The sequence below is a fragment of the Paramisgurnus dabryanus genome, chromosome 7 (genome assembly GCF_030506205.2).
Source record: "Paramisgurnus dabryanus chromosome 7, PD_genome_1.1, whole genome shotgun sequence".
Taxonomy (NCBI): domain Eukaryota; kingdom Metazoa; phylum Chordata; class Actinopteri; order Cypriniformes; family Cobitidae; genus Paramisgurnus; species Paramisgurnus dabryanus.
In genome coordinates, this window is record NC_133343.1 from 23,033,552 (window position 1) to 23,055,803 (window position 22,252).

Consider the following 22,252-nt stretch of genomic DNA (forward strand, 5'->3'; position numbering starts at 1 on the left):
TAATTGCCAAGGGTAACTTATTCCAGAGGGTAGGACCGAGTTCATACTGATCTAGGTAGTTTCTAATAGTTAGGAATAGATGGTTTCTGTTTGGTTACCATAGCTAAAACAATGGAGTTTGGACTGCTTGAATGACATCCGTGTTTACTGTTTTGCAAAAGGGTGGAAAAAATGAGTCAATCCAATGAGAAAGAGTTAACACATTTGCAAGATGTGTCTTCTGGTCGGCTGAGATAGCGATGATGAAAACTGAGTGGATCCTAGTTTCTTGAACCAGGTCAAAGCAATCAAGAAAAACTGTAAATATCAAGTGTTAATACTCTGTCAAATTGTTTTATAACAGCATCATAAATATTTTTCTACAGTGGTACAATTGAACTTTATATACAGTATATGCACAATACACCAAAAAATAACAACTAACAGAAATGTTCTTACACAGAAAAAACTAAAAAAACATTTTAATTTATTTAATGTTATTAACGGTTTCTTAGCAATATGGACCCAACACTGGCTAAACCCATTATTGTACTTCTTTTTAGGTGAATCGGTCTCCAAATGCAATTTTATCAATTTTTATTATTATTGTTATATTTGATGCATTTTATTTCTCTAACACCTGGATGAAACGTAAAAAAACCTGAAGAATTTTCATGACGCTGTTATAAAACCATTTGAGTATTAATACTTAATGACATTTAAATGACAAATTCAATTTGTATCATTGTTAAAAAGTAATCAGTTATGTTGTCTTGGTAATGTAAAGTTGTCACTACAGGTTGTATTGGTTAATGTCAAGTTGTCATAACGAAGACATATCAAATCAATGTCATCTTTGCATTAAAAAATTAAATATCTGAACAAATGACACATTATAAATGTGCATAAAATATCAATGATCATGACACGTCATGATTATGAAGGTGTCATGTCAGTCTTATGAACACCCCTTCAAGTTATTTCACGGACCCCCTGGCTAAGCATTAAGGACCACTAGGACCCCACATTGAGAACCCCTGCTCTAAATGAAAGTCAATCATTGGTTGCAGTAAGACCTTGAAGAAAACTGCTATTTAAAATACTGAAATGTTTAAACATAAATTCAAGTAGTCCAAAAGATTAAAGATGATACTGGGGTTTGGGTTTAATTAATTTCCATTAATGTTTACTTAACATTTGAAATAGTCCTGAGCCAAAGCACACAGATAACAACAAATTAAAATAACTGTAGAATCCTTTTAATTGATTAAGGTTCTATACAAACTTAAATACACTATCTTAAGAATAAGATGACATCCTTACAGCGAGAGGAAAAAAACAATAAATAGCACCATTCACCATTTAATTCTCCTCACTCCAGTCTGTACAAATATACTCTGTATTCTGGCCTCATGCATCACCAAAATTTGGTTTTAAAAAAATAAATAGCTATCAAATACAAAAATATGACAATATTTCATATAAAGAGGAAATCTGAAAAAGCTTTTCAGCAAGTGTTAAATGACTTACGAACCATTCAACTTTGGTCATACAGGAAATTCAAAAATTAAGGAATGGAATGCTATAAAGTGTTCAGGAAAAAAATAACCTTTTTTTACAATAATCATGGCCTAAAATACTTAAAAAATGTCCCAAATACAAAAATGTTGTATTTCGTAATAATTTACATTTTGGATATTTACAGTGTACTTCAGATCAAGCTGGTTTTCCGCAGTGTGCACTTACAGCTTGAAAAATATCGTGCACACCTTATGATTTCAAAGTTTCACAAAATACAGTCAGTTGTCCTTTCAAAACCATCTAATAACATGATCGCCTTAACCTATAATAAATAGTGCTACAAAGTTGACAGTGGTGAAATGACGGTCTAACGTGACTCTCAACCTTCCATAAACATGAGTGGGACACGAACCGACCTTAGTGGCAGTACATACATACATACATACATACATGTGCTTTCATTAGCATCCCTGAAATTCAGAAAAATCTCTCAGCTACCTTCATGCTTAAACAGGGTACACCACCCTGAATCAAACCCAGAGGTTTTATGCCAGTGGGTTTGACCTTTCAGCCTTTTCTCTGGCCATTTGCTTTTGAGTCAAATGGTTTCACTGTGGGCGACAGCCCCTTCACTGTTGGGTTCTGTCTCAGTCCTAATTCTTTTCAGAGGTCTTTCCAAGGGTTCCTCTTCTTTCTGTTTTACTGTGATGTCCGTGACCTCTGCGTTCGGGCTGCTGGCGTCAGGGTCAGGATGCGGAGGCTTGTTTGCTGTGGAAATATCTGGACACGTGATTGAGCCGTTCGTCTGAGATGTATCATCTTTATCAAAGGCAAGCGCCTCCTCCGTGCAATGCCTCCCTATGCCTGTAAAAGCAGCAGATAGGCTATTTAAACAGTGTTAACTCAAAGGGTCCCACATTGTATCTATTAACATTACACAACATGTCATACACCACCATCCACATTTAATAATCACAATAAATAAATCTTTAAACCCCAGCCTTTAACTATTCACATGCTAAGAGATGTGCCGAATGTCAAATTAAAATTGTTGGTCAAGTTTAACTGCATTTGTTCATTCTGTTTTTAAACAAAAAGATGCCCCTTATGTAAAGACCTCTAAACAAATTTTCAAGCCAATTTTGAAAATATCTACACATCAATAAACCGCTCGAGGGTGATTTATGTATCACTTTGCATCAACATACCAGATGTAATTCGAAATCTTAATTGTCTTACTGTTTCATAAAGAAATCTGTAAATATGAAAACTGATGTGGCCGACCGTTGTGAGTGTTTGTGCCGCTGTCTGTCCCTGACGTGTGTTTGCTGTTATTCGAGGTGGAGGGAGGAGGAGATGCAGATCCACTGGACTCCGAGCTCTCCCTCTCATCCAGAAGACGCTCCATATAATCCCTATAATACCAAACAAACACGAGGCAGGATGTGAGCTCAAACTTTATGGGAATCTACATACACACAGAGTTTAATTAAAAGGTTCTGACTGATAACCTTTAATGTGCCACAGGGTATTTTATGACTTACGAGACTCCTGGTCGAAGGATGTATTTTCTTTTCCCAAGCTTGGTTTGCTGTGCAAAGAAATCATAACGCTCAGATTTCTTCCACATGTAATAAAAGGCCACACATTCCCCTACAGATCTAGTTCTCACCTGGAAAAATTTAGTAAATTTAAGTAACAATAATTACCTAATTGAATTTATAGAGAATAACATTAAAGCTGACTGAGTGATCACTCTGAATTAGTTAATTCATTTAATATTCAAACACTAAAACTGTATAGGGGAGAGCGGGGCACAACCTAACGCTTTTCGGTTTTGGCTCAATCAATAAAAAAAAAACTTTGAGTTTGATTAATTCTATTTTTACACAAGCAACACACATCTCTGCTATGAATGACCATTTGAAGTTTGTTTCTAGTACTACTAACCATTCTTGGACAATTACACCAAACATGACAGAAGTGAAAACGTTACAACTTACCCCATAGGTGGGGTTAATTGTAACAGTTAGGGGGTTAGTTGTAACACTTGCTTAAAATTAAGTTTTCAGGCAAATATTTCAGTACAATTTTGTCTATATGCTTGAAGTGGATATTATTTATATATCTGTCTATAGACCAATTTAGAGTAGACGTCACAGTTACGTCACCTCAAGCTGCGCGCGCAATGCGGTTGCAGAAAAACGGTGGAAATGAATTAGACACGAGTGAAAAGAGCAAGATAACTCACTAGAAAATGTCCTGTTGTGCTGTTAAGTGTCAGAATAAGAATGCCAAAAAATATGGCTTTCATTTTTATAGAATACCATCGTCGAAGACATCATTTGAAGATAAACGTAGGTGTTTATGATTACAATAAGCCCTTAAACGGACAGAATGGAGCGAGGAAATCATCTGGAAATCTTTTAATAATTAGAATAGAAAATAAGTAGAGAAGATGTCCGGTGTTCTGTCGAAGTCTGTTCCCTCCATGTGTTTCTTATAGCGTTTTTATCACGTTAAAATTAAAATTTATTCAGAATAAAAAAAAAATTATACTGAAAAAGCAATAATATCACAATTTTTTTTATATTTCATAATTTTTTTCGTTTTCTATTATTTCTTTTTATTTCCTTATATCTTAGCTTATGTCTTCTTCCTGTTTGTTCTAAAATTATTATGTTTACATACTTAATAAATATATAAATATAGCACACACACACACATGATGTAAAGTGTTATTAATATATAAACATTTTAATGTATGTTTAAACATAATACTTTTATAATAGTTTTAGAACAAACACGTAAGATAAATATATGGAAGAGATAATAGAAAACAGGAAAATTATGAAATATTTAATAAACGCTATTATATATAATACATGATAGTATTGCTTTTATATGTACTTTAGCGATTCAGACTGTAAAAATAATTGATTTAGCAAAAAAGAACAATACATATACATTACATGCATATCAGTAGCCAAGCCATTTAAACTTTTTATCTATCTAAAAAATAAACGTGACGTGATTAAAACGCTATAAGAAACATTGCACTAAAGGGAAACATAGGGGAATCAGACTTCGACAGAACACCGGATCCATAAAAATCACGGTTTAATGCTAAAACACTTCACAACCCTACTGCGGAGCAGTCACTTTCTGCAACCAGTTTGGCTCCGCCCACAAAAAACGCCATCTCTGTTTGCAAACACGAAATTGGTCTATAATAGACAAGTATCCACACTGTATTCATTCATACAGCCCTTTTCTAACAATAGTTCAATTATAAATGGATACAAATATCTAAATGTGTGAAAAAAGCAGCATAATTATGACAAAAAAATGTTTTATATGTGACCCAATCTGTAAAAACCATACTAGTCTCAAAATCAAATTCTGAGATACTTAAAAACAAAGTCTGATTTTAGCCATTCATTTGACGTGACCTTATTCAATCAATATTAAAGATATGAACAAAAATACATTTTGACACACAATTTTTGATAAGACAGGCACATTTATTTTGTTGGCAGCCAGCAATCATTAGATTCCCATTAGATTTAAAACAACGGCAAGAATTACGCTAACGTTAGCAGTTTTCATATCATAAGTGCTGAGGGGTTAGTTGTAACACAGCGTTACAATTAACCCCGCTGGGTGAAAATATTTTCATGCCCACCAAAAAAAGTTGCTAAAGGCTGCAGACATATTTCATAATGATGCTGTGTTTTAGTCAACAAGAAACTAATTAAGATGACATAACATTGTTTTGGTATCTTACACACCCAACTCAGAAACCAAAAAACTGTATGATTAAAAATGTACTTACATGCCAACAAAACACTCTTTAACTCTTTCCGCACCATTGACGAGTTATCTTGTGAATTAAGAGAAAACGCTTCCCTGCCAATAACGAGAATTTACGGCTTTCCGCAATACCGCTATTATCCACCAGGTATTCCGCAACTTATACAACCCGGAAGTAACGCATCATGTGAAAGAGAGAGAACTCTGTGTATGTTTTAAAGATCGCTCTGCATCTGATCTCTATCAAAAGTCCTTCACAAAAAATGTACAATTTTCTCAGCTTTTTGCTCAAAATTTGGTGTTTTTGAAGAAACCTACCCATATTTGAGAGGTGACAAAAAGAGAACTAATGCAGGTAGGATGCAAGTTTTTTTTTAAAGAGGGTTTGTTCTTTCATTTGATATATTGTATGTTTATATATTTAAAGAAGAACATTTTCTGGAAGACATTAAACTTTTGTGAAAATCATAAAAAATGCTGGCGCTGGCTGGCAACTTTTTTTTAAACGCTGGCGGGGAAAGAGTTAATCAATAACTCTATGGAAAAACATTATACCCTTCCATAAATTTGCGCAAGGGTGTCTTTTGGCAGCGTAAAAAAATGACCGGAAAAACAAATAGCTCAACCCTGTGTAACAATGTAAACGGTCCGTGTTACAATTAACCAGTGCTGGGCAGTAGCTTCACCACAAGTAGCGAAGCTAGTAGTTTAACTACATTTTTCAGTAGATTGGCGGTAGCTTAGCTGCTTTCTAAGGGCGCACTCACATTATCCTAACCAAACCAAACCAAGCCCCAGCGCGATTGTCACCCCTCCCTACTCCCCCAGATGCACGCACTCACACTGTACTTGTATCGATCCGAGTCCGGGCGCGCTTTCGTCATTAAGATGCGATTGTTTTGAAAAAGGCAGGAAGTAAGGCTCTCTCTTAACACTGGAACGCACCGTAACGATAAGTCTGTGTTTTTTATTCAGAGTCGTTTGGTGCGCGATTACAGACAGCCCTCTCACATGTCATCATATTGCTTAGTTCATCTGTCACGTGCGCAGCTCGGACATTCACGTAACCCCGCGGCGCGCATCAAAAGGTTTTTACGGAGGCAGATGAAGGTGAGTGGTCGCGCAACTGACGTCTTCACCTTTTGAATCGCGCTCAGGCGCGATTGCGCTCACACCACAGCCTTCCGCGCATGAGCCCAAGTGAACCGCGCTCCGGCCCACCTCTGCAACCCGGGCCGCGGCGCGAATAACCAATCCGCGCTCGGGCGCGGAACAGAGCGATCACACTAGTCAAACAAACCAGCCTTTGGGGGTCAAACGCGCCCGAGCGCGGTTTGGTTTGGATAGTGTGAGTGCGCCCTTAATCAAATAGCTTTTCAGTAGCTAAGCTCTTTTTTTGACCAAGTAGTGAGGTAGCTTCCACACAAGCTACAATTTTCCAAACATTTCTGAAGTCGTCCTGAATTTGAGAATAAGCGCGTCATTTGAATCGACACAGGATGTCGTTTGTTCCGTATTTTCGAGTTGTGCAGCCTTCCTTCATTCATACAAAACATTACCACTCGCATTCTGTGAAGACTCGTGCTCTACCTCTGACTGGGTTATGTCGCCAAGCTAATATAAAAACATGTAATAAATATTACAATTGAAACTATTAATAGAATGTGCTTTGCGGGCACCTCACAGACTCTGTGCAGGCTACCAGCTGCCTGCGGGCCCACGTTGGAGACCCTTGTGTTTAGATATGTCAGGGCCAGGTGTTTTTGAATAAAGGCAGCTCAAACATGCATTTTATTTTGGGAGTAGGATAAGTCCAGCAAACAGCCCCAAAATGTGAAGTACATAGGCCTACATTATGCTTGTATTGCCTATAATTACCAAAATGATAAATGGAAACTGAATAAATAATTACATAATAAAACTGGTTAAAAATAAAAAAGTAGCTTGGATATAGCAAGCTACTATTGATGTAGCTTAGCTTGCTACATTTCCCAGGGGGGTAGCTTCAGTGTAGTGAAGCTTCATTTAATGTGAAGTAACTGGTAGCTTAGCTCACTACATTTTCCAAGTAGCTTGCCCAGCACTGATTCAATTAACCCAGCGTTAGTTTGTGCCCCACGCACCCCTACCGGCATTTGTATTTCATCTATGTTTGTTTTAGAACAAGGTGAGCACTAACCTTATTTGCTTGTATTGAGCTGAAATCTTTCCCATACGCTTTGAGTCCTTGCTCAAAACCTCGACACTCTTCTTCCGTCCAAACTGACATCTCCTCTGAGAAGGAGAGATTTTAGTTAACACATTCAGAATCTTGACTGGCATGCTGAGAGCTCCATTATCACAGGCTTCTGCACTTGAGCCCAAAAATAACTTTCTGAAAAACAATACTCGATGTCAAGGGATATGAGGAGAACATGCCAGTTGGAACTTTTGCTTATGGAGCTGCCACATTTTTATACATGTAGGCTACACAAACTCACCTTTGGCAGCCTTCACATTAAACTTCAGTCTTCTTAAAGCTTCGTCTGCATTAAAGTCGCACTTAACCAACTCATACAGAGCCTGAAATACGAATAAAGAAATTACAATATTTTTAAAAATGGCATACTGAGAAGTATGATGTCAAAGAGTATGCCTCTGTTATAACCTGCCTGTTCATTGTCTTTCACATGAGATCCTTCAGGAATGGCAGTGACACCAGTCTCTTCTCCGGTGCGTTTACAGGCCTCGGTTAAAAACTCCACTACTTGTTCCTCTGGAAGTAACTCGGGTTTCCACAAAAGCTGATCCTCATCTTCATACACTACAGTGAAAGGACACAAAGAAAGAAATGCTTAAGACATATTAAGACAGAAAGCTAAAAAAAAGCTTAATACAGGTACTTGCTGGTACCTTTTTCATTTTCCCTATATTTACACAGGCCCACAGGAGTTTCTGCTTGATACATTGAACCAACCATGATTTCCTGTAAATGACAGCAGAGAAAATTGGAAGCATCTGCATATCTAAACATCACATCAGAGTCAAATCTTTCAATGAATGTTACCTTCTTCCAGTCCTCAGATGGAATATATTCTTCATCTTCAGACTCATCCTCGGCATTTCCTAAGAAAAACAAGGTATGTTTGTAATGCCTTGGGGGCCAATCACACCAAACGCGTTTATGGCAGTTGCAGGTGCCTTTTTTGAATGATATTCTATGGGCAGGGAGCGTTTGCACGCTGTTTATGTGCGCCAAACGCCTTGCGGTTAAAAAAAAAAAGGCAGTGCGACGCGCCTTGCGTTTCCAAGCGTTTAAAGCGCCTTTGGTGCCCCTAAGTCTGTATTTGTGAAAGGGACTAGTGACATTCTGCCATATTTAAACATATCATGTTTAGTTTGTTTACATTTCAAATTCACTAAAAAGCCCAAGATGTTCATTGCTGTGCCTCAATATTTAGTCTCACTTCAGTGCATCACCCACTAGAACTGTTTGGGAGTACTTGATGGATGCGCAATTTTTGCAGACAAAAATATAAGATGATATATAAGGAGATAACATGACAGCATTTTAATGTAATATTTGTTTGTGTTTGTTTATTGAAGAAAGCCATAAAAATCTTGAATGGTATGATGGCGTGTAAATTATGAGAGAATTGACATTTTTTTGCGAACTACTGTATTTCTTCAAGCGATCATCTTCCTGTTCTATGAAATAATGTGTTGTTATGATGTTGCAATGAATTGAAAACACAATCTACCTTCTAAATAGATAGATGGCTGAGAGCAGATGAGTTGAGCTGTACTGTGTGAAACACTGCAGGATGGAGGTTCATCACTGGATGACCGAGTGTCCTCATCTTGATCAGAAAGGTCTTGCTTCTCCTCCTCCTGACATCAACATTTACAATGTTAAATAAAAACATGAATCAATAGAAATGAAAGTACTTTTTTTTAGATAGATCATTACTTTAAGTTTACTGCTGGAGGTATTCTCTGAAGAAACCTCTTCTTGAACATCTCCATCCTCTTCCTCAGGAGAACCACCAGCACTGTAGCCATACAATTTGAGAAGCTCGTGAATGGGCATCTCACCCTCCTACAAAACCATGCAGAGTTCTAGTTAACAATTCATCCGGACTGCTCAAGATAATTTTTTGTCACCATACCGTGTGTTATACAAAAATTATATAAACAAATAACAGGTGGACCTTACCCGAGTGAGATCATCAATTTCAGCACTAAAGTTAGTCTCTCCCTCCAGCTTTTCTTCTTCCTCCACGGTCCGCTCATCATCAAAGTCATGTACGAGCATATCTGCTGTAGGATCAAAGTCCTTGTCCTCATCCTGGCCCTTTGGACCCTCTCCTACTTAAAACAGTCATGATAAATAATACAGTATAATAAAAAAATATATATTAAAGAGTAAATAAAGAAGGCAATATAGGCTACAGTTTAGGGAACAAGAAGCAACGTAAATCAATTTGACAGCTGCAAATAAAACTAATAAATGAAAAATAACATATTTACCTTCTATGCCTGGACTAACGTTACTTAAGGGAGGCTGAAATAATAAATAAATATTATTAGCATCAAAATTGAATATGTTACGCTTGAAGAACAAAAAATAAGACAATAATAAAAAGCTGATATTATGACATAAGACTTAGTGACTAGTATACAACGATAGGTAAATATGATAACCAGTATATTTTTTAACAGAATGTAACTCGAAGTAACTGGGGAGAGTATTTAATAATTCATGAAGCAATATTAGTGTTTCTGAATAAAATGAGTAACGTTAAAGTGGAGGTGAGTTTGGCGCTCAGGCAACAAGTTAGCAGCTAGCTGCTAAAACATTCAAATTGGGCGCGCTAACCTGTTTACTAATTATTCATGGCTGAACGTTAAAAAAAATCACGTTACAGTGTAAACATTTAAAAACAATAACGGAAGTTAAATTAATAAAATATTGCTGCGATTTTTAATATTCTTAATTTGTTGTGTTTCTCTCACCTCCGCCATAGTTGCTGTAGATACAGTGAAGCTAGCGATGATGTGTTTTATTTTGCTGTGACTACAAAATAAACCACTACAAAATAAAAGTCCCATGACGACCCATACACTTGAACGAATTTAAAAATAATAATAATTCGAGTAGTATTAAAAAAAAATGGTAGTATATAAGAAGAGTCCAGTTGCTTTAAATTTGCCCACAGTTTGGTTGTATTAGACTTTTTCCTAGCATTTACACCGTTACATAAAAATATAAACATTTAAAACCAATATTAAATAATCTGTTTCAGGTTTCAGCAGGTTTTCCATTTTTAAGGACATTTTTACAAATTTTCTTAACATCTCTAATAAATTTCCTGCTAAATTCCCATTCACTTTTTCCCGCCTTGACAAGAATTGTAGGATTGTTTTGGTTTGCAACTGTGTCCTCAGCTGAAAAGCACACATCTAAACATTATGCAATATCCAATATAGAAAAATAACAGTATGAAAAAGTGTTTATTTTATTATGGTTAACAGTATCAGGAAAATAATTAAAATAACATATATAAACATCATGGAGTTGAGGTATTTAAAGTTCAAATACACTTGTTTCTCACTGATACAATCACTTTTTGTTGAGCTTTTGCTGACATGAATAAAAAAATGAGTTTTGTTCTGTAAGTTTTTCAAAACTTAATTAAAATAAGGAACAGATTCAAGCAATAAGTACAAGTTGCATTTGCAGTAACAGTAGGTCTTTGAAGAATATCAGTGCCAGAGTAACAAAATCTGAAAATGCACATTATCAGTAAAATGAGAATTTCCAAGCAACAGACTAGAAGTTATACGGATGTGTATAGACATTCATTTAAGAACCTCGAAATACATCCTGGTTTGGTACAAATATATAATAACATTTATAACAGGCAATAACTGAGAAACCTGTGATGATTTTTTTTTTTGACCAACATCTGAGATATTTTTCTGACTATATATATATATTTCTCCATAGCCATATTTGAGAAAAATTTAAATACTGAAAAGTTCTTGTACCTTGTAATATAATCTTCTTGCAAAAACTACTAACAAATAAAAAACTGACAAAACTTGTAAACTGTTAAAGTGCAATTACTACATTTGTCTTTACAATAAACAAACCATTATTCCATCAATACAAAACAAATGGAGTTACTGCATACTTTTCTCAACAAAAAAAAATCAGAAAATCAGTTATTTCAGGTAAAACGTCTAACTGAACACTTCATAACACTGTGGTGGACGCAAAGAAATACAGTATCTTGCTTGTTTAAAGCTTCTTATCAAAAGATTAAAATCATATGTCAAATTAGTTGCGCACACAAACGTTACTATTTTCCACACTTCTCTTGTATCATTCAGGCTGTGAACAAACATTTGTGCAGCTTGTGATGATAAAACTTGATTTCAAGTTGTGTTGTAACACCGTACCAGTACAGTTGCAAAACCATCTGAGCTTCACAGCAAAAAATTTCCCTTTATATAATTAAAATGAAAACATTTGACTAAAATCTAAAAAAAAAGAAACTCCCATAAAAATAAATAGTTTTCATACCAACTAATTAAAAGTACTCTTCAACAGGCAGTACAACAGCTGTGTCAACTGTAACGACAGTCATTATTCCCAATTTGGGGAAACAGCAGCCCAGGGATAACAGTTCATTTTAGGACACAAAACCAGTCCTACATACATTTTAACATGTCCTTCACAGTCATCTCATTTTCACAAAACCACCTCCCTGGGGTGACCTCATTGGCTACTTGTAAAAACTCACAGAGGCAGCTCTGTGCGCATTGAAGCACCGGTCATACAGACACTTTCCCTTTGACCTCCAATTTGTTGCCATTCTCACTCGGTTTGATAGTCTGCTCCTCCGTGAAGGTAATGTACGAGTACACCAGACTGCCAGCAATACTGAGAAAACAAGTAGGGATATTCAAAGCATTAGGTTTAAAACTAAATCCAAGGACGTATTTTTCCTTTTAGGTAAAGGCTTACTTCATACCTGATGTTTAGACCAATAAAGTTAGTCCATGAGAAAATGTAATCCCCCCCGAACACCATTCCAATGTATGTCACTAATATATTCTGCAGAGGGAGATAAGAGATTAATACAGTAAAAAAGGAAGAATAAACAGTGATTTTGCATGTTGGAGATACAAAAATTCTTACTTTCAGGCAGCCGACGATGGTAGTAGTAAGCGCAGAATTATACTGAGTGCAAAGTACAGTGGAGTACATTAAAACGAACCTAAAAACATGAAAACATAAGTTAGAATAAAGACATGGCTGTTATCTGATATCTAACATTTAATTCTTTCATGTTTATTACAATTTCTTTAAATCATTATACAGCAGGAGACACTATAACATAAATCACTAGAGATGCACTGATATAAAAATGTTCTACCGATACTGATTATTCCTGGTTAAATTAACTTGCATTAACTAAATTCTGAAAACTACATTTTCTTCATTCATATAATGACCATTAATATTGTACATTAAACTAGTGACTTTTCTTTACAATTTCTATACACAGAGCTCAAATTCATTGCATTTTCCTGTTCTCTTTTGATTGACAATGGCCTCGTACACACTGCAAACTTAAGGAGTGACAACCGCATTTGAACAAGACTCGCTCCTGAAACTGTGATGATTGACACAGAGATAACCATTGCAACGTTCTGCTGTCTCACGTGCTTATCACTCACAGCTTTTACCAAAATAATTTAACAGCATTATGTTTCACAATAAACCTGAGTCTTGGCGTATGTGTATTGTACGCATCTGTCTTGCAGTGTTGCCAGGTCCTCGTCTTTTTTGCACTTACATACCGTTTGTGGCTTTTGGCACATTAAGTTTTTGGTGTTATTAAAGTGTGAGGGTGCCGGTCTCAATATTTTGATCTTTAAGGTTAAGCATTTGGATTTCTTCTTGGTTTATTATTTGATTTTTCTTGTTCGCCATTTTATTTGTGTGCAAGATCTGGCAACACTAGTCAGCAAACGCTTGTGCCTCTGTCACTTTCTGCACCGCACATACAGAAGAATTTCTAGGCATTTATTTTTTTCAGAAAAGAGACCTGTCATGTCCATGTTGCACGTTTAAACACTTTATAAACTATTAATTGTTCAGTTAAGTTATGTACACACTACGCAGAGTTTCTGTAAATGGGGTTGTCACTACCTGCATTTTGCGGGAATTAATTCGGTTGTAGAATGCGGTTGTCAGTCCGGTGAATTACTAAACTGTGTGTACAGAACAGGATTAAGCATTAAAAGGTGAAGTGACAACCGAATTAATATGCAGTGTGTACCGGATATACCAATATATATTAGCCGCCAAGACTATCGGTTGTTTTTAAACCATCGGACAATACACAGTAGTAAAAATACAGACCAATACCAATTATTGGTCGACATATATCGGTGCCTCTATATATAAGAATATAAACATGTAAAAACATTCAATATCGATATGAAGAGCTCAGATGCAAAAGCCACCAAATGCCACCTATTTCAATGCTCTCTGCACATATTACACGGCTCGTTGGAATGCTTGATTCTGATTGGCCAGTCGCAACATTTGCAACATTTACACGGTAACCAGGATGCTGCAAATAATTTTGACAGATACAGTTTAAAACATCTTTATTTAACTAAGGCCTAGTCCTGGATTTAGCTAAGCCTTTTCTGTGAAACCAGGCCTATATTTACAAATGATTAAAACAAACAGTGAAATAAACCCCTTCACTGTCGTGGCTTATTTCTGTGATAATAACTGGTTGCCTATACATTACACCTTACTTATTACACGTTCATCAAATAATTTTGCTTTAGATCTGCTTAATCCCAGTCTCACGGCATTTAGAAATACTGATCTGTTGGCAGAATCTGTTAAATGCCACTATAATTTTTCAGCAAAGTCCTCTAAGAGCACATTAGAAGAATTGGATAAACAGTGGCACGAGTATGTCAAGGTGCAGGTGACGTTACCTGACGTAAAAAAAGATTTTCCTAATACATTAATCTATTGAATTTTTCAGCCTTTTACATTTATTTGTGTACTTGGAGGGGGTTTTGCAGTTAAATACAGTCAAATTTTGTTAAATACCAATGAAATGAAAAATAAGGCATTTCAATTAATGACTAAAAACTATTTCAGTGACATAAAAGTAAAATTACTGAACCTAACCATAAGAGCCTTATAAAATTGCTCATTTACAAGAAAACATATCAGACGCACTTAAGAGGGTTTTGCATCTGAGCCCTTCATATTTACCCTTTAGTTTCAATTTCAACTCACCCCATTATACAAGAAAGGACAAATTGGCTTAAAAACAGCTTGTCTGACCAACCTTCATAATCAAATGCCTAAAGGGAAAAAGAGGAGGGAGAAAAGTCAAGGAAAACGCAACAATTACCCAGTTAAAAGATCAAACAACCAAGCAATTACACCATATATATGTAATTACCTAAGCTTTACCCTATATAATAATAATCAGTTACTAAACTGGTTGAACAGGGGAATACTTTTAGTCAAAATGTCACAACTTGAGGCATTTGTGACATCTTAATAAAGAGATAAGAATTAAACATGTTTTTACTTAATAGACGAAAACTATAATCCACGTGTCTAAAAATTAAAGAACTCGCCTAACAAGAACCGTAAGTTCATAAGTCTCTACGCGCACCCTACTAGTTACTGTCCTGTACAATGGCAGCTTTGTGCAGGAGACACACTGGCTCCTGTCCTCAATGATTCCTGGAGCAGCGCCTGCCACATAAACCGGGGCCTTGCTGTGAACATACCAAGCTAAATAAAATGAAGCATTCATGGAGCAGGGCCCTGTCAACCTAACCCTCCAAACAACCGAGCCTTGTGCTCATGTTGCTTTTACAAAGACCAGGATGTAGCGCAGATTTTTTCCTCTCTGCAGAATCTCTTTTTTTCACACCAAAATAACATTTAGGCAAGAACAGGCAGGCTAAGATTTTAAGAGGATTCATAACACAGTCGTTCCAATCGGCTAAAGGTGTGTGCAGGCTTACTGCAGCTGAGCAGATGGTATGTGTCGTTGCCAGATCTTCTATGGATATAAGGTCTTGCTGAAAGATAGACCACTTAGGACTGACTCATATCCTTGGGTAATTTCAGATCTGGTATGCAGCAACATCTCATTTATAACCGCATATTACTACTTAGTCTTGTACTAAAATATCATATTGGATTCTAAATATAATAATAATAAGCCCGCTTAGCTTTTCCATTTAGAAAATGTATGACAGAGTTGACAGTCAAGTATAGTTTCTTAAAGAAACTATATAATGGCACCATATACCGACAAGCGTTTTCTAGTATGTGTCCTGAAAGTCATTCTGCATAAAAACGCTCTTACCTTATCCATGTCTCCGGTGACATGGGCCAAAAGCAGTGTTGGGAGGATCATAAATAAAGCATTGTAATAGAGGAGACCGTATTTGCCCAGCTCCTATAGGTCAGAAAAACAAGACGAGAGATTAATCGGGTACAAAATAGTCATACTGCCCTACTAGTCTCTCTACACTAACTGCTCTCTTGCTGATAGTAAACCAGCTGGCATGCCAGCAACTATGGGAAGGCAAAGTTCTTGCTTCAAGGATTGAGCATAATCTCTAACAGGTTGTACCAGTGTGACTTCCATCTTTCAAGTTGTCGGTGCTTTAGATAAATCTATTTTGGGATAGTTCGCAAGTTTTCATTCACAAAAAGTAATGTATGGTGATGGTCTTAAAGGAAAACACGTTTTTTTAATATTTTACTATGTTCGCACCTCAACATAAATGTGTTAGCATTTAGCCTAGCCCTATTCATTCCTTAGAATCCAAACAGGAATGAATTTAGAACCCACCAAACACATGTTTTCCATATTTAAAGACTGTCACATGAGTAGTTACACAAGTAAGTATGTAATATTGACGGACGTTTAAAGCGAGAGGGGGAGTAGCCAGGAGTGATGATGTTACTGCGTGCCAAGGTCGAAGTGCTGCAGACTAAGTGCTCTTCCGCGATACAATGTTGTTCTCATTTTTTATCCTTAAAAAAAAAATCACCAAGTTTTATTTTGTGCCACCATGATTACTCGTGTAACTACTCATGTAACAGTCTTTAAATAGGGAAAACGTGGAAGTGTTTGGTGGCTTCTAAAATCCTCCCTGTTTGGATCCTAAGGAATGAATGGGGCTAGGCTAAATGCTAACACATTCATGATGCACTGTACAAAGATTAGGTGCTCGCATTGAAAAAAGATAGGTATGTATACATTTGTCTAAGTTGAGGTAAGAACATAGTAAAATATAAAAAAAATGGTGGGGTTTTCCTTTAAAACTACTAAGATGGATCTTTATCAGAATGCACATGAATAGAACAAATGTGACCTTCTAATCCAAATAATTTGGGCAATGCAAAAAACACTCAAAATAGCAGTCTTGCACTCCAGGAATTTAAATAATGATAATAACTTGAATTTGTTCTGATTCAATGTCAAATGTAGGCAAATAATGTAAATCTGCATGAATATGATAACAAAAGGAAGGAACAGAAGTACGTCACAAATACATGATAAACAATTTATGTTGCAGCAAGGATGCACAAGGTTCATGAAAATCACCATGGGGTGGTTTCTCAGACATGAATTAGACTAGTCCTAGACTAAAATAGATGTAAGAGCTATCCAAACTGAAAACAACTTGTAATCACATATCTTAAAATACATCAGTACACTTTGTTTTGCCTCAAAATGCACACAAGTAATGTTTTTAGTAAGGCATGTTTGTTAAAACTAGTTATATTTCCTAATTAAACTTAACTGGTTTAAGATAATCCCTGTCCAGGACATCACCCCCATGTGTTATATACGGTCAATGATTGGTTAAGCTTTAAACTAAGATTCAAAATGGCATTTAGAAAGTATTTTATGTTGCAGAAATAACTATACAGACTTTAGTAATATTTATTGCTAGGTAACTTTATATAATAAATTATTTTAGTTTGGTAAGTTTGGTACTGTTTGGGTCACCACTTATAATGTGTTGTAATGTGGTAATGTTCAATGAAATATCCTAGTTCAGTTCAGTGCAAAACCATTTGAGAACCACTTATGCTGTCTGCTAGATCAAATAAACAGGAACACAGACTGTAACCACTTTTTCAATATATAAAACTAGCATATTACCAGTGATTTAAATACAGACCAGTACAAGAACTGCATAAAAGTGCTTTAAGTGAGCATGAGGAAGAGTTTTTTGCAAGTTAATGACTACACACTCACAGGAAAGCCCCCTGGGTTTCCTTTAGGAATCTCTATCGTAAATGTTCCTTACCTTAGAGTCAAGTTTCTGTTTCACAAACGCTCCATTGGCAGCAGTGAAAACATCGTTCATTAAAATGAAGACATATCCTTGCAGATCAAAGGCCAGATCAGCACTAAACAAAACATAAGGGCATCAATTAAACATTTGTTATTACACATGTGTGCACAGTTAAAAAAGAATCCTTCCATATATGATGCATTATAAGTTGTTATTGCAGCACGGTATCTTTACAAGGTTTGGTAGTAAATATATGAGCGACTTTTTAGTGTAGGGGAAACCTTACAAGTAACATTACATTGTAAACACCGGCCTTTTACAACAAGTGGTTGGTGTATTTACCCTGATAATATTGAATTAAAGACAAAGCTATCTTTGTTCACTCTATAAAATGATTAATTTCAGTCAAGACTCTGATTGGTCAATAGCTGTGTTTTATTTACGATAAGGCACAGCAATGATTCTGTATATTACTGTGTTGCACCCTTAGTAACGTAAACATGTGAAAAAGAAACATTCGCTGACAAGGCCATACTTCTTCCGGCTAGATTTTTAAGTGTGCATTTAATGGTCACTTTACTATCCCTTAAGGCCATGCAAGCTGAGGAGCCGCCTAATCATAAAAGTTAACATAAAAAAACACCTAAACCAGGCAAATCTTAGATACAGAGAAATGTATTCCTTGTGAATGTGACTTTTAATTTTTAAACTATTCGTATGTACATTATGGTCACGGTTGATCCGATTAAACCAAAACTAAGTGTACATATGGGTCACACGACAATTAAAACATGGCGTATTCAATATGTATTTATACCGCACCCACACATACTAGATAGAATGTACTGTATGGACGATAAAGCACTAGTTAGTTCATCTAATTCAGTACGTACTTTTACACTACTTAATTTCAAATGCAGCAATTGTGTTGCTCAGGAACAATTTTTTCCAGTGGAAGATTAATTTAATGATTTTACTTCAATGTTGCACTAGCCATGTTTTCATCAAATTTTTCCGCAGTTTGTTATCGACAAAGTGAATATGCTTAAAAAAAAGTTTGCAAAATTTGCTGTCTCCAGTCTGTTTTCATTTAGATGCCCTTTTATCGATAAAATGGTGTGCGTGATGACGTCACAAAAAATGGTCAAATAAGGTTGGCACAAGAAATCTGACGTTGAGCCGTTTTCATACATATTTTTGTATAAATTGTGTTCCAAATTTTGTTAAAAAAAAACGGTTTTCAGGCAAACAGACATTTATCAACCATTATTTACATTTCACAAAAAATTGCAAATGTATGAAATATCCAAAGACAACGTCAAAAAGCAGTTGCTCGTCTGTTAGGGCTTAAAGTAAAAGTCTTCACGAGTCCACCTGGAAACGAAAACCAGATGTTCAACCAGAGTTGGTTCAAGCCTAAAGCTTTTAGGACTAAAGATCGGGTTGGTCCAGGTCAAGACTTAAATTTGTGGCCTTGGGTCTTTGATAATGTAAAATAAATGAGCTTTCACTGAATGGACCTGATTATGAAGAGAATAACATTATGGGGTGGTTTCCCAAACAGGGATTAGCTTAAACCAGGACTAGGCCTTAGTTCAATTATGAAATATAACTAGGTTAAACAAACAATGCCTTACTAAAAGTAAAAACATTACTTGTGTGCATTTTAAGGCAAAACAAAGGGCACTGATGTATTTGTGCAAGCTGTTTTCAGTTTAGACAAATCTCAGATTTATTTTAGTCTAGGACTAGTCTAATCCTTGTCCGCAAAACCGCCCCTATATATTTTTAAGAGAATAACCCTTAATCATTTTATGGATACGTGATTGACATTTCAGCACTCCATGGAGAGACAGCGGGTCAAACTTTAGCAAGTATTTGCATGTTTGTGCATTTTTTTACTTACTTATTTTTCCGCCTTAAACCTCAGTTTAAGCAACATTTCTAATTTTCATTTAGTTAGATTATTTGTATTGTGTGGCAACCATTTAAAAAGATACTCAAGGCTCATGCTGTATTGTTAATAAATCACGGCTGAAGGGACTGCAGGCCCTCCACTTTGTGTCAGCCCTAACAACGCCTTAAAGCCGTGACTTCCACAATACAGCACAGCCTCTTGTACCTTATTGCTTACATATGGTTAAACTGTGCTGGTGAAATAATGAATCACTGTTAAAGCTTGTAAAATGTGCATGTCTTTCCAAACATTTACCTTGCGGCAACAAAGGCTCCAATTATCATAGTAAATACTGTGAGCTGAACTGGTCGGGAGAATTTCTTCCTGTCAAAAAAGGAACAATAACACTGATTGATATTATGATTCTTATCAGCTAAATCAAATACGTAAATCAGTTACAAAGTAATCTGGAACATTGCCATGGTAATATGTGAACTTGAACTTACTTCAACAAAAAACCCTCTGCAAGCATAGTAAATAAAATAGAAAACCTCCTCAATACTGTAAACATTGGCAGGCTAAAGGAAATAAATACAAGTTATTAGATGTTAATGCACAAAATCGATTTCTTCAACTTTTTTATAAAAAAACTAGGAAGTGTTGCTGTTAGGAAGTGAATCATACTTGAGCCTTTTTGTTCCAAAAAGTCCTGTTATTTGATTCCCTACATATAGAAGAGGTAGAGGAAATGTCTGCAAATACAAGGAAGTACAATAGATATATTATGCAACCAAGTGAATCAATAACCCCAAATGAATTACCTTTACAAAGCAGCATTATGGTCCCATGTCAATTAAAAGAAAAGACTTTCAAAGTTGACCTAGAACAGGTGTGTGCTATGGCTAAAAAAAAATGTATATGCATGCAATATAAACAAACTAAAAAGTTTATTTAGACTGGGTGAGAAACATGTGATAATATGGAAAAGCTGCCTACAAATGTAACATTTCCTAAAATCTCTAGTTTAAACCAGGACTTCTTACCTTCCTGGGTATGCTACTATCAAATCCTGGAAAGGTGATCACCCGGAGGGCCTTTCCCACCCGTAAAACAACAACTGTTGCCAGCATCTGCACAGGAATGTCAAATATGTCTACATGGTGCTCTATACAGCATGAAAATTCAAATAAAAGTCTGATAAAACATTTTTCAATCACCCACCTGACCAATGCCAACACATATTGAGGAGGGGAACCTGTATGAAAAAACTGCACTTTAGCAAAGATCAAATCTTTTTTAACAGTTACTGCATTACATTTTTTACATTACACAAACTTGTTGCGCAAATGTGAACTGCATTCATTACTTTTATACTGATTGACACTATTAAAGTAATGCCAAAGTTTCTTCTTATCAATTGTTAATAATTTTAACAGTTGTCAAGCTGCTAACTTTTGTGGACAGTTACGGGCACAAAAATATGCATGTCTTGTCATTGACTCATTTACATGGTAATGGATCAAAGCATACCATGGTATCACAGTGGTACCCAAAATCATTATTACATGGGTAAGTTATTACCACATTACTTTTTAGTCAGGTTTGGTAAAACAATCATCTACTAGGCTACATGTTGAAACAGTACCAAACAAACCGCTAAAAATACCAGCCCCTAACGTTACCCAACCAGAGTGCCGCAAACTTAAGTTGCAACTATTCTTCATCTAACCAGACAGCCAAGCACTTTAGTCAACTTCAGTGAAGTCCTCTTACCTGTAATTGGTCAGCACGCTCTTATTCACAACAACTATGAGAAAAGAGCTGATTCCGTAAAAACCAGCGGCCAAAAGCTTCACTAGTACCGTTAACGTCTGATCCGCCATCCCAACCGCTTCATTCCTCTACTCAGATTGCTTCATTTGGACACAGCTCCTTTCTTCCTCCCCACGTTGACGCCTCTGAACTTCCGCCATGTTTACTGAGCAACGTAAACTGTGACGACATTTCGGGCAAATTCCAATCAGAAGTGAGCATCCCTATATGTTATTCACTTTGTAGGGTAGAGCCCTTGATCTGGATAAAAGATACATTTAGACTCATAATATAGCCGTTTAAAACACAATTAGGGAAGGGAGTTATTAAAAACAACGTTACATTAGTTGTGTTCAAAAATGTATGCAGCGCTGCGCAGACTGAGCAGCACATGACACCAAAGTACCGCGAGAGCTGTTTGAAAGCTGTAACTTATCGTTGTTCTCGCGGTACTTTGATGTCGGTCTGCGCAGCGTAGCATGAAGTCGAGCAGACTTTTGGATAATCCAAGATTCAAAATGGCTTTACTGGCATGGTAAAAATGATCTTGACATTGCAAAAGCAAACACTTTACAAAGAAATAAACGTTAGAAGAAAAAAGATCCTTCGCGTGCCGTCCCCTTCGAAGTGCGCTTATTGGAACTCGCCCTTCTTTGTATGTGAAAAAGATGTTGCTCTCTGTCGCCCACCTGTGGCAGCTGCACGCACGACTTGTACTATTATAGATCTTCAGCTCTGTATAGACGGGTTGCACGGCGACGTCACTAACTGGTTGCGCGCGCAACCGAGGGGCAGAAAGAAGAGACGTGCATTGTGTTGTATGCTAGTAGCGGTGTCTGTAAGTCAAAATGCCAAGGAATTTTT

At 36.3% G+C, this 22,252-nt stretch overlaps 2 protein-coding genes across 5 annotated transcripts; both read right to left on the reverse strand.

Moving 5' to 3' along the window:
- Positions 1 to 1,222: 1,222 nt before the first annotated feature.
- Positions 1,223 to 10,360, reverse strand: mier1a (mesoderm induction early response 1a, transcriptional regulator). 4 transcript variants are annotated; one of them, XM_065272657.1, is made up of 13 exons: positions 10,309 to 10,360; positions 9,823 to 9,856; positions 9,509 to 9,660; positions 9,263 to 9,391; positions 9,054 to 9,183; positions 8,360 to 8,418; positions 8,206 to 8,278; positions 7,965 to 8,116; positions 7,794 to 7,875; positions 7,493 to 7,587; positions 3,045 to 3,172; positions 2,785 to 2,915; positions 1,223 to 2,364 (listed from the first exon to the last, which is right to left on the reverse strand). In XM_065272657.1, exons 1-13 carry the CDS (start codon positions 10,315 to 10,317, stop codon positions 2,099 to 2,101), a joined length of 1,440 nt encoding a protein of 479 aa, XP_065128729.1. In that variant the 5' UTR covers positions 10,318 to 10,360; the 3' UTR covers positions 1,223 to 2,098. The 4 variants fall into 4 exon arrangements, with proteins under 4 accessions (XP_065128729.1, XP_065128732.1, XP_065128728.1 ...); XM_065272660.1 differs by having other exon boundaries at positions 3,045 to 3,091; positions 9,509 to 9,663; positions 10,309 to 10,333; XM_065272656.1 differs by having other exon boundaries at positions 9,509 to 9,663; positions 10,309 to 10,333.
- A 437-nt stretch (positions 10,361 to 10,797) lies between these two features.
- Positions 10,798 to 21,564, reverse strand: slc35d1a (solute carrier family 35 member D1a). The gene is made up of 12 exons (XM_065272668.2): positions 21,350 to 21,564; positions 20,798 to 20,831; positions 20,620 to 20,706; positions 20,261 to 20,328; positions 20,083 to 20,154; positions 19,892 to 19,960; positions 17,692 to 17,794; positions 15,729 to 15,821; positions 14,636 to 14,703; positions 12,500 to 12,578; positions 12,333 to 12,415; positions 10,798 to 12,241 (listed from the first exon to the last, which is right to left on the reverse strand). Exons 1-12 carry the CDS (start codon positions 21,457 to 21,459, stop codon positions 12,133 to 12,135), a joined length of 975 nt encoding a protein of 324 aa, XP_065128740.1. The 5' UTR covers positions 21,460 to 21,564; the 3' UTR covers positions 10,798 to 12,132.
- Positions 21,565 to 22,252: the final 688 nt, after the last annotated feature.